This window comes from Sorghum bicolor, chromosome 1 (genome assembly GCF_000003195.3).
Source record: "Sorghum bicolor cultivar BTx623 chromosome 1, Sorghum_bicolor_NCBIv3, whole genome shotgun sequence".
In the NCBI taxonomy this organism is placed as follows: domain Eukaryota; kingdom Viridiplantae; phylum Streptophyta; class Magnoliopsida; order Poales; family Poaceae; genus Sorghum; species Sorghum bicolor.
In genome coordinates this window covers 11,593,850-11,606,428 of record NC_012870.2, presented here as the reverse complement: position 1 = coordinate 11,606,428, position 12,579 = coordinate 11,593,850, and the positions used below count along the sequence as shown (strand labels likewise).

General features: G+C 48.0%; 3 protein-coding genes across 5 annotated transcripts; 2 read left to right on the top strand and 1 right to left on the bottom strand.

Moving 5' to 3' along the window:
• On the top strand, positions 1,685–2,711 carry LOC8057191 (non-specific lipid-transfer protein-like protein At5g64080). Its single transcript, XM_002466660.2, has one exon. It carries the CDS (start codon positions 1,863–1,865, stop codon positions 2,511–2,513), a length of 651 nt encoding a protein of 216 aa, XP_002466705.1. The 5' UTR covers positions 1,685–1,862; the 3' UTR covers positions 2,514–2,711.
• Positions 5,863–7,050, top strand: LOC8056754 (classical arabinogalactan protein 4). The gene is made up of 2 exons (XM_002466659.2): positions 5,863–6,491; positions 6,604–7,050. Exons 1-2 carry the CDS (start codon positions 6,149–6,151, stop codon positions 6,915–6,917), a joined length of 657 nt encoding a protein of 218 aa, XP_002466704.1. The 5' UTR covers positions 5,863–6,148; the 3' UTR covers positions 6,918–7,050.
• On the bottom strand, positions 7,180–11,240 carry LOC8056753 (protein CDC73 homolog). 3 transcript variants are annotated; one of them, XM_021451472.1, is made up of 5 exons: positions 10,143–11,240; positions 9,079–9,161; positions 8,887–8,988; positions 8,775–8,784; positions 7,180–7,509 (listed from the first exon to the last, which is right to left on the bottom strand). In XM_021451472.1, the coding sequence occupies exons 1-3, from the start codon at positions 11,110–11,112 to the stop codon at positions 8,902–8,904; spliced, it is 1,140 nt and encodes a 379-aa protein (XP_021307147.1). In that variant the 5' UTR covers positions 11,113–11,240; the 3' UTR covers positions 7,180–7,509; positions 8,775–8,784; positions 8,887–8,901. The 3 variants fall into 3 exon arrangements, with proteins under 3 accessions (XP_021307147.1, XP_002464117.1, XP_021307148.1); XM_002464072.2 differs by lacking the exon at positions 8,775–8,784; XM_021451473.1 differs by lacking the exon at positions 8,775–8,784 and having other exon boundaries at positions 7,180–7,415.

Below are 12,579 nucleotides of genomic sequence, written 5' to 3'. Positions count from 1 at the left end.
TTGGCTTTTTGAAGCAAACAGCAGGGAAGTTCCCTACCTACTTTTTTCTATTTGTGGTACTTTTGGCTTTTGATCTGATAAATAAGAAGATTGTTTTTTTTAAGAAAAGGCTAGATGATTTTTTGAATGAACAGGTACGAGATTGTGAAAAAAAAGAAACAGGGCAAATAAACCAAAACCATATTCTCTTGTTAACAAAACCGCTAAACTTTTTGCAGTCGCTCTAACCTAGTCTGCCACATCCGTTTTTATTTGTACAAAAAGGGACAAGCAAAAACCCTTGCCTCCTCTCCTTCCAGATCTCCCAATTAGGAGGGGGAGACTCCTAGTGCTTTACGTTGGATGCCACAGACCACAATGTTAGTTAAGGTGGTCCATCATTATTCTAACCTAAATATTATACATGCTTAAATGTGTGCTAACAATTTCGTCGAGCCAATTTAAGCACATATATGATTGAGATTAACTTCTACGGTTCTACCACATGCTTGATGATGAGACAACACTGTCTCACTTTAAGCACTTGTATTGGAGGAAGTTTTCGTTTAGTTTTCGCTCAGATGGAGGACTTTTCCTAAACATATGTATTGGAGGAAGTGTTCATCTGTCAAAACGGCTCAATACTAAGTTGAGATGACGTGGCCAACTGACCTTATTATATCTATGGATGTAGATGAACAAATGGGCCGCATGGGCTAGATTCGTTGAGGCATGCCCGATAAAGATCGGGCTAGTACGACCCTATTAGCAAATAGTGCCATATCGTGTCTGTTCATGAACTATGTCTTTGGTCTAGGCACGACCCTACAACATCTTAGTCGGGCGGCTAACCTGATGAGCCTACCAAGACCGAGCTATGCCTCCGTCGCAATTGACGTTGTGCTAGCCTACACCGCCATGGCACCTATGTGGATCAGGGGGACGAACGTGTCACCGCCGTCACGCCTGTGCCTATGTTGTTGCGCCTACACCGTCAGAAGAGAGGAGGAATGGAAGGTGGCCTGGTCATCCGACTCGACTAATGTTGTAGTTCCTCGGGATCCTGGGAAGGGAGAGATGGAAGGAAGGTGGGCGGGGAAGAACCTCATGGAGGTGGCGATGTTGGAGGAAGGACGGCAACACGGGATCCAAATTAAGGGATAAACGAAAGTTGATCGTGTGAAAAAATCCGATCTAAAAGGAGGAGGCGTGGGAAGTACAAGAGGTGATACGAGAGCTAGAGTTTAGGCCGCGGTTAGACTAATAATCATACTAGATCAGACGAGCACGACATTGCCAGGTAGCAGACTAGGCATGGCCCGCCCATTGGACCGGGTCAGGATGCGCACAACAGCTGTCGGGCCCATACCGTGCCTGGGCCTAGTCAAAACACCGGGTCATGGGCTGTGCCCATGGACATGGACCTCGGCTCAAATGGCCATCTATATCCACGACTGTGGCAGAGGAAGTGCTGGCTAGTGTCACTGCTAACTGCTTCCCCAGTGGTTGATATATGAGTATATGACCCATCCTACATTCCTACCTCAGATTTTTTCTCACCAAAGACGTCGCTGGAGAAAGCAACGCGTCTGTCCTGCGAAAAGTGAAATCTGCTATTGTATTGAAGCCAACATATATAAGGTATCGGTCTCAAACCCATATAATGTACGTTGAGGTGGATAGGGCAGTGCATCTACCCGACCACAAAGCACTCCAACTTTCACCTATACATTTCTCCTCGAGCAGCAGTTCGTTTATATATACTAAATGCGTATATATAAACCACCACGAGTCCACAAACACATGCATAGCTAGCTAGCAATTCCACCACGTACTCCCCGTCTCCCACCTGGGTGAACGACACAAGTCGTAGGCTCTCTCCGATGGCTCACCACCGGCAGCGCGGCTTCATCCCGTCGTTGTTCTCCGGGCCGTGCCTGGCCCTCGCCGTGATGACCCTGCTGTGCGCCGCCGCTTCCACGACGGCGCAGCAGCAACCACCGCCACTGCCACTGCCAACACTGCCACAGCCGACGACGACGACGACGACGCCCGCTATACCGAGCGTGCCCGCGTGCGCGCCGGCGCAGGCCACGCTGTCGCCGTGCTTCAGCTACCTCATGGGCAACTCGTCGTCGCCGCCCACGGAGTGCTGCGCCCAGATACGGGCCATGTTCCAGTCGCAGGCGCCGTGCCTGTGCGCCGCCATGGCGTCGGGGCCCGTCCAGCAGCTCGGGTCCGCGCTCGGCCAGATGCTGCCAGCCTCGTGCGACCTGCCCGCGGACGCGTGCTCGGGGGGAACGAGCGCTACCCCGACGACTGATCCGGTGACGCCGGTGTCAGGCACAACCCCTGCGGCGGCGGCACCGGCGGCGACTGAGCCCAACGGTCTGGACGACCCGACGGCGCCAGCCGGTGGCTCAGGAATCAAGTCACTTCCAGGCTTGCCTCACTCGGCTGCAGCAGCAGGCTCCAGCGGTGTATCTGCTGCTGCTCTCTTTATGTCCTTGTTAGTCGTTTATCTTCTTCGTTGAACTCTGCTGTGGTTATATATGTAATTCTGGCTTCTGGGATTGTTCGTTGTTTTGAGTCATGTCCATGGTGCATATACACGTTCAAGATGAGTTGGTTGGTAATATGCTGTTCATGTTTTTAGTAATGTTCTCTGTACTTATTGGGAGATACGATCAGTGGACGTGCGTGGACATGGATTTTAATGTGGGCATTTGACAGATTTTGAGTTTCAATAGAATGATTGGTGCAATATCAAAAACCGTTCTCACTATTCTAGCTAGTAGCTACCACTAAACCACTGTCATCTGTTATATAATCTCTTGGGCAGTTTGGTTGCGTTGTCTCTAATCCAACGTCTTCAGGCTCCTGGAGACGGCATATCAACGGAAATAACTAAGGCACTGTGTACTCACCACTGCACAGATGTAGTTTAACATTTTCGTGTATTTTGAAAACAACAATATAATCATCACATCTACTGCCCACATTCCAAATTATAAGTGGTTTGACTTTTCTATGTGTGTTGTATAGCATTTGTTTCTAGATACGTTATTTTTATTATGTATCTAGACAAAGCGTATATCTAATAAGTGTATATAAAAAGTTGCATATTTAGAAAAGTCAAAATATCTTATAATTTAGAATGGATGGAGTATTATTGTATCAAATATTGTTAAAGGAGCTCTGCGCTTGCAAGAAGATTCTGATAATTACGAGAATAATTACAAAAAGAAAAAAAATACAGCACAACGATCCCATTGCAATTCGATGATGTCCAGGATTAGATTCCGATAAACCAGGTCATGCAGTCAGGCAAGACAAAGGAGTATCATGAACCTAGAAATTTTTTTTCGGATATATTCATGCATGTTCTCTTGGATGATGTCATTAATATTGTTTGGTAGAGCTCTAGAGCTCTATGTATTTTTTTTAGAGCTGGTCACCTATAGGTCTAGAAAATCCTAGACTTGTAGGCATGTTAAGTATATTTACATAACGCATTTTATTTATATTTTTGATTAAATAAAATTCTTTAAACCACTTTAATTTAATTAGTGTATAATTATAGATGCAGGATAAATCTTGGAGCTAGAGCTGTGCCCATTAGGTCCAAGAGGCGCAGAGGTGTGACCTGACGGTATGAGCGGAGACCATCACAAGTAAACTCTAATCTAGTGGGCTTTGACGATGATACACATGGCGAATTAACTAGAATGGCGCTGCTCCTATAGAGAACAATCTCCATGGACATTACGGGTGTGGGTAATGGAGCATTCTTTTTTTTTTAAAAAAAGGTGGGTAATGGAGCCTAGGGTTTAAGAACATAACATAAACTTGTAATACCATCACTACTACACAAATTTTATTGGAGGTGGACATTTCAAGTTAATGGAGGCGAGCATCGCAACCACCTCCATTCAAAGGCCTCGGTAAATCATGTGAAGTGCCGAGACGGTTGGTACGGTATGCCTGCCTCCGTTAATCATTTAAAACATAAAAAAAATCAGCAAGCCAATCGGTGAGGCCAGCTGAGCCCATCGACGAGCCCATTAAGCCCATCCGCGTGGCCGTCGCCACCCGCCGAATTCGCGCATGCACCCCTACCACTCACCATGCGTCGGATCCACAACTCCCGAGCGCGAGCATGCCATGCCGTGCTGCTGAAGCCCCGCGTCACGCCACCAAGCCGGATACAGCACCGAGCACGTGTGTGCCCACCGCGCAGCCAAGCAAGGGTGTCCGCACCCCGTCGCCGGAGGGCCGAATAGAGTGCTCCGCGCGTGGATCCGTGGGAGGGAGGGAGCACCGCCGTGGATCCAAGCCGAGAAAGGGAGCGTCGTGCCGCCATGGATCTAGCCTTGGATCCTATTGCCGCATATCAGAATCTCACTGCTGCGGTCCAGCCTTGGATCCCGTGGAGGGAGCCTTCACCGTGTGCTTGCCGTTCAGAGAGGTCTGTTGCCACCCGTATCTGCCCTCTACCATAGGGATCTCTCTGTGTGTGTGTGTGTGTGAGAGAGAGAGAGAGAGAGACCGTCGCCATCGGTCACCACTGCCATCAACAACTGCGAAGAGGGAGGGACAGAAGGGGAAGGTACGCGCGGGAGAGGAAAGGCTCGCTAGCCTGCTATGTGAGGGAGAGAGTGGAGGGAGGGAAAGAGCTCCACAGAGAGGGGGGGAGCGCGCGACGTGTCGAGAGGAGCGAGCGACACGTCGGGAGGATCGAGTGGTGTGAGCTGACAGAGTGAGGGGTTGGAAACGCTATATCCCCAATTTATATAAGCCCGATAGAGAGCAAGTTGTGGGCTTTGGCTAGGCTCTAGCATTTTAGGAGGCAGACCTTACAGTGTGCTCGTCTTCGAAAATCAATTTATGGAGACGAACAATTTAAGATAACCATCTCTAGAAATTAATTTTAGGAGGCGGTTGGGCTATAATAACCATCTTGGTTAGTGGGTGATTAGAGTATAAAGATTTGGACGGCAAAATGCCTCCCTAGATACATATAGGGTTACGATATCCTAACTATCAAATGTATACTATTATTATCATCCTCGTAGTCTTAGTGGGATCATCAAAGATGATCACAGTGCGATGAAGCCCAAAGTACAAATAATCGGACAGACGATGGAAGGATCGCTTGATGGTCCGTTGTTTAACCATCTCAATTTCTCTTTCATGGATTCATCATAAAACAGTTTTTCTTAGAGGGGCAAATACTCCTAGCTGTAATGATCATTTAGGGTATGATTGGATCTACTAGTACTAATGGTTAGTTAGCTAATAGCTAATAGCTAATAGCTATAGCTATACTAATTATTAGCTAGCTAATACGTACGTAGCAAAAGGTTGTTTGGATCCACCCACTAATATGTTGTGAGTAGATAGATTACTAGTGGAACTAATAGTTAGCAGCCTCCTAGCTACAGTAATAATTAATTGGTCTATTAGCAAGTCTGTTTTAATCCACTAATACTACTTTTAGCTGCTAATTATTAGCACTATATATAGTGGATCCATAAATAAGCTCTTAGTTACACTCATGCATGTCGCGTTTGTATTTCACAAGAATTGCCGAGTACCACACGCGATTCACACAAGTGACACCACCAACCTACTCTGGAGCCGTTTTGAGTTTCCAAACAAGTTCTCCCCTAGAAAATGAACCTGGCAAGGTGCACAAAGGCCTCACGGTGACTGCTTGCCTCTAGTGGCCAAAACCATGAACTGAAACGCCTTCTTAGAGGGCCGATCACCAACCCGAGCGAGCTGAGGTCAAAAGACAAACAACCAAATTCTGGAATAATGCAAGAGACTGAGACAGATCGACCTCTCATGGAGTCATGGAGGCAGACATATATACATATATTCTCCCGTCAGTTCACCGATAAACCCTGGAAAAGAACACCGGGTCGCATTCGCAGCCTGCAAACCGATCCAAGCTCAGACACCCGTACCAAAGCGAGTTAGATAGACCGACCCATCCACCTGGGATGAGACAGTGAGGCACACAAATCTTTTGCCCCATACCCACACAAAGCCCCCATTTTTTTCCCAACAGCCTGCGGTATAAACCACCGTCGCCTACTACTGGCCCCTCTGTCCTCGCCGAAACCCCACCGTCAATCCCAGTCATCATCATTCATCGGCCACCATGGCCCGGCGGTGTCTCCGGGTGACTCTCGCCCTCGTCGTCGCCGTCATCACGGCGACGGCGACGACACTGTCCTCGGCCCAGCAGACGGCGGCGGTGGCGTTACCGACCTTGCCCAGCTGCCCGCCGGCGCCACTCAGCCTGTCCCCGTGCATCGGCTACGTCTTCGGCGTCGGCTCGGCGACGCTCGCCTCCTGCTGCTCCCAGCTCCGGGGCTTCCTCCATGCCCAGGCGCCGTGCCTCTGCGCCGCCTCCAAGCTCGCGCCCAGCCCCATCGGGCTCTTCCTCGGCCAGGCGCAGGCCATGATCCCCAACGTCTGCGACCTGCCCAACCCATGCGATGGTACATTATTACGCATGCATGATTTTCGCACAAAGACCAGTCGCTCGTTCCTGGTACAGTGTTCACCCAGCAGGTTGACAAGCTTGCCATTTCTCTTTGTGATGCTGTGCAGAAGCCGCCGCCGGCGAGGGCTCCACGCCGCCGGTGGCAGGCACATCGCCTCCATCTGCAACGACGACTCCGGCAGCCACCACACCGGCAACTGAACCGTCGTCGGGCACGCCGGCTGCTGCTGATCCAGGCACGTCAGGAGCACCGCCGGCACCCATAGAAGATGCTTCTGCCACTGCAATGGCGCCGGCAGGCACTGGATCGAAGCTCCCGGAACTGCTGCATGCAGCGGGCGCGACGCGCTCCACAGACATGGCTGCAGGCACTGTATTCGTCGCTGTGCTTCTTGCTTCGGTTGCAGCCATGTATGTGTAACTGTAGTCTGCTAAGCTGTCATTAGAACACCAAATGCGCTGATTGTAACATTATATATAAGCTGAAACTGCACCCTACTGTTGTGCAGCTACAATAAAAAACGTTTCCATTGTACAGAATGTACAAAAGCAAAGCAGATGCCCCGGAAATCAGATCATGATATTCACACATCAGTCCATTCATTTTACATTGTAACGCCAAACTGAAGCAGATTATTATATATAGAAAAAATGTAAAACTTAACGGCAGGAGCACGAAAAGATTGACAGCCAGCGACCAGCATAGAGAAAATATATTTTCAGGCGCAACTTGCAAAATTATCTCATATACTTGCCTAGAAATAAGAAGTTAGCAGTTTGCAAGTACAACATTACAAATACATCCTAGCGTACAAAGATTGCAGTCTTCATGTGCTCCCAGCCATTCCATTCTGCCATCTATGGTCAACGACCAATATTGAGATTGAATCTAGGAAAATGGTTGTCTTTTATCCTTCCCCTTTAAGAAAAATAAAGTCATTCTGCCGATCAGTAAATCAACAAGCACAAAGTCTGCCTCCAGCTCAACATAACATTTGGGTGTTTAACAGTCACTGAAAATAACATTGAGAAGCAAATGTCACTGACAAGTATTAGATAATGAGAAACGTTTCAGAAAATTTGACAGAAATATGAAGGGATACTGCCCTAACAATGAACAGGTGAAGGATCCTTCAGCAAGGATGCATAGCCAAAGACTATCAATTAGAAAAAGTTTAATAAGATATAAGTTGTAGAGTCCAGTGGTATCAGCAAATAATCATTTACTCCCTCCATCCAAATATATGCCATATTTTTCTTTCATTCTTACTACTACAATGCTTTGACAAATAACTGCCACTCCCTCCTTTCTAAGGCTGTCTTTGGCAGGGCTCCTGCCTGAGCGGCTCCGACTCCTCTGCCTCTACGGCAGCGGCTACTGTGCATTCCTGTGTGCTCCTTAGCGGCTCCAGCTCCGTCAGGCATTAGAGAGGAGCCGGAGGAGCCTGTGTTCGGCCACTCAAAACACGCCTTAAATTAAAAGCTGTTCTGGCTTTTCTAGAAACATAATTTTGCATATGTATCTAGACAGTGGATATCTAGATATATAGCAAAAGCTATGTACCTAGAAAATTCGGAATGACTTATAATTTGGAACGGAGGAAGTACTTAATAAGGGCCTGTTTGGAATCTGGATAGCGACCTGGCAGGCAGCTCGCAGACTAGGCAGCAATCCTAGCCCCAGGCGATCGAAATCCAACGCCTGAGGATGCTAACCAAACACGCCCTAAGTCTATGTTTTATATTCTTTTGAGATAGGGAGTGTTAATTATTATGAGCACCTTCCATATTGTCATTGTGGAATTAAAGTGGGGATAATTTGACTAGCTACTAAATTTGGCAAGTAACTTAATTTGCACAAAACCTAAGTAATTCAATCACAGGTGAATCAAAAACAAAAAGGGTAACATTTGCACAGTTAACAAATCCTTATAGTTATAGATTGTCACTAAAATAGTATAAATTGGCACTTAGTCACTTATGGACATGAGCTGTTGTCCACAAGCCAAACAAGGCTCAAAATCAAATAAATAACTTTATAATAACATTTAACAATCCCTATTTTACTGATTCATGACACATATTCTAACACTTTAAAGATGGAATAGATAAGAAAGTTATCCAGTTCATGAAACTAGCTCGTTCAATTACTATCAACAGAAAGTGCACATAACTAAAGGTATACCCTTGACTATGTTACCAAATTAGCTGATTATTAAAGAGTAATGTACTATAGACTCAATAAAATTTCAGTGAATACAAATGTATCGCTTATTACCTTATGGTCACTGAGCAGACAATTTAATCATACAGAACATGATATCCAATCCTGTTAGAACTTGCTGTGTAATTTTACAAGAACTCAGTAAAAGTGAAAATAGAAGGTTTACATGAGTGCACAACAATTATGTGCGTGCCCGCATAAATTCCTCCAAGCGCTCCCATACTTCAAGAGCAGCTGTTCTGTCTTGATGCCTTTTATTTTTGCTTATCTGCACCACAACATAACCATGTAGATGTTAGCATTGCAGCATTGGAACTGATTGTACCCAAGAATATACTAACTTTAATCCCAGACTTACAGATATGATTTTTACATTCCACTGTTTCACCACCTTGGCTGCCTCCACACTATCATCTTCGAAGCGCACATAGAAACCAATAACTGTCAAAGTTTCAAGATGTTAGACTACACAAATAGTATCCTACATTGTCTGCATGAGAATAAGAACAATCTAGTGATTTCCTTCTTTGCACTCAAGACACCATTTAATTACCAAGTTAATCATGTCTAGAAAAATGATGGTACATTTCAAGTAGTGATATAAGCATATAACAAGTAAATATAAAGTAGGGCGTTTGGTAATGCCTAGTATCTGAACTTACAGTTGTTACAGCATTTCTCCAGTACTAAATATAAATAGAATTAGACCCCTTCAGAAGTAGGGCGTTTGGTAATGCCTAGTAGCTGTGACTAAAAGATCAAAAAAACATCTAGGCAGAAAGCACTCTCCAGATAATAATGCTAATGCAAAACCTATCTAAGATCAACGAACCTCGCCCGTCTCATCCATCCTCCGCCTCCCTCACTCTCCTCACTTGCTGCCACGAACACAAGCATGCCCAACACCAGATGCTCGCCGTCTACATGACTACACATGTCCATTGTCTGACACCCCCAACCACCACACAGACGGTACCCTAGGTGCCATCACCGCACGTACGCACCACCACCCCTATTACCCAACCTCTCCTAACCACACCGGTGAGCCTCCCCAGCAGCCAACCCTTCTATCCAACCTCTGCTACTGCAGCAGGTGGTGCACCCACCACCTCACTGTCCTGACTGCTGCAAGCCATCGCCAAACTGGCAACCTCCCGAACCTTCAGTCTAGGCCTGGCAATAACAAATCACTATTCCTCATCCCCCACCTGAACCCTCACCCTGATCCCTAACCCTAACTGGAGCGCCACCATCACCATCACTTGGAGCATGCACAAATCCCTATCCTCATCCCCCACCCAAACCACTAACCCAAGTCAAATGAAGCTACAAACATAAACTTCAACCACACTGAAGCTACACAACCATGTCAAAAACAAATTGCATATACCATGTACAGTAATAAAGGAGCAAGAGGCACACCTCTGTTGAAGATCTCTACATGGTCCTTGAAGGGCCAGTCCTTGAACTGCCACTCCTTGCCAAGCACAAACACGGCCACCACCCGCCCCCAATCGTCTGACTTGAGCGAAGCCGGCTTGTCCCTAACCTCGAAGGAGACGGCGCCCCCAGCGCCGCCAGCTCTCTCCGTACGAATCAGCTTCTTCTGCACCGTGACGCTCTCTGGCTTCCCTCCCTTGGTCGCCCGCATCCTCTCCTCGCTAGGCACGAACACCCCGTCCTCGAGGAACTCCTTGACGTTGTAGATCGTAATCAGCGTCTGCGAGGCGCTGGGCACGAGGATGATGGGCACGACGCCGTCGCCGAGGGACCTGTCCAGCACCTTGGGCTTGGCCAGGGCTGCAGCGGCGGAGCCAGAGTCGGGGCGGGAAGAGGGCGCCGCGTCCTTGCCGCCGCCCTTGCGCTGCTCGTCCTGGCGGCGCACGGCGGCCTGGAAGACGGCGAGGAAGTCGCGGCCGCGGGCGTCGAGGATGGCGTTGCGGTCCTTGAAGGGCCGCTCGAGCGCGCGGATTTGCTTCCCCGTGGTGGCCTCCTCGGCGGCCGCGGGGTCCTCGGGCGGCGGCGAGGGCGGATGGAGGTGGGGCTCCTGCGGCTGGAAGGCGGAGGGGAGGAGCGGGTCGGCGGAGGGGAGCGAGTTGTGGCCGAAGCGGAGGAAGTCGAGGAAGGTCTTGCGGTCGGGGAGGGAAACGGGCGGGATGCGGCGGAGGCGCGCGGCCTGGATGAAGTCGGTGTGCTTGAGGTCGTGGTGCTGCGCCAGGAAGACGGCGGCGGAGAGCGGGTAGGGGCGGCCGGACTGCTTGGATGCGAAGGCGGTGGGGGTGGAGGCCGGGAAGGTGTAGTCGGAGCCGAAGTGGATCTCGTCGCCGGAGAAGATGATCTTGTCCAGCTCGTTGCGGGCGGCGTAGTCGCGGAGCACGGAGAGGGGATCCATCGCCGCCGGCGACGCTGTGTGCCTCCTGGGTTTGGGTTTTGCCGGTGTGCGTATGGATGGAATAGATCTGCCTCGGTTGAGCTAAGTAACTTGGTTGGGCTGGGCTGTATGTTAGATAAAAACATTTATCAGGCCCACTTGTAGCCCAATGAGAACGTTCGGCAACCGAGAAAGGCGAGCTTATCCCGGTGGCCTAGAGTTCAAGCGACTGGTTCTTTTGTTCCTCCAGCTCTGGCAACCGCGACGGTGGTGCCATGTTTTTGGGGATGGAGCTGTGAGGTATGTTTCCTCCTACCTTGAGAAATCGGGTTAGAGTCTTTCTTTTGATGTCATTTCGTCGTTGGTTGTTTGGAGGTCGCCAACATCAACATGTTTTGAGGCGCTGGATCTCCTTTCTCTCGGCGACGGATTGCTCGAGCGTTCAATGATTCAAGTGTGCATCGGCTTCTTCCGTGTGCTGACTGATGTAGCATTTAAAGTGTATGTCGCTTCTTTAGAAGTTCCTCCGTCGAGCTAAGAATCGGCTTCAAGTTGCAGCTTGGGCGCTCCTATCTTCATGAGACGGCGCATCGAGTGGCGACTCCGGTGGCCGGCGTTGAAGATGACCGGGAAAATCTTACAAGGACTTGGATGTAATTTTGCTTTTATCAGGGCTATCTTTGTAAGAAATGCATGTAAACTTTTATATCAATAAATCTAATGTCACCCGGTTTCTAAAAAAAAGAGAGAAATGCAAGGCCCTGTTCGACAATGGGGGTGAATTCTTAGGAGTTGCCTCGCTCTGATTAATGCTCACCAATCATTAGCCCAACATCAATGGACACAAACAAGCTATCAACAAACCCGTGCTTGCCTCTCTAGCCATTTAGGCATTGTATCAAGGTCACCAATCAAACAGTACTATATATTTGACATCTTCGGTCTGTTTAATCAATCACATTTGTCATGTTCTATCTTAGAATTTTGTTTATAATTCTTCCACGATATGCATAGGGGCCATGATCATTTTTGCAATATCAGCAACCAACCCAACAGCTCCATCACAGCCATAACAAAAATCTGACGACTACAACAGAACTGTCACCAGCTAGCTATTGCTACACATCAACTATTGCATAACGGTAACATAATACTGCAATGGCCCATAGGTTGTCTCTAGCTCAACTGCCAGTGAAACCCTTAGGTCACTACATGTAGGCTCGTCGTAATTCCCACCGCTACATCATCCACCACCGTTGTCAGCCTAATAATTTGTGTTCCTCATGGGACTTATGGAAATAAAAACTCAGTAAATGCTTGTTATTTTTATTCCTTTTTGCAATGCGTTCACGCTTGGGAAGGGGGTTTCCTAAAAGAAATTAGCATATTTAAACTGTATCTTTTTGTTTCTCTATGTATTTCTTAGCTCCAGATGTTTTCTTATTTTATTATATATTATCACATTCTCTCCATCTAGGGTTTACCCCC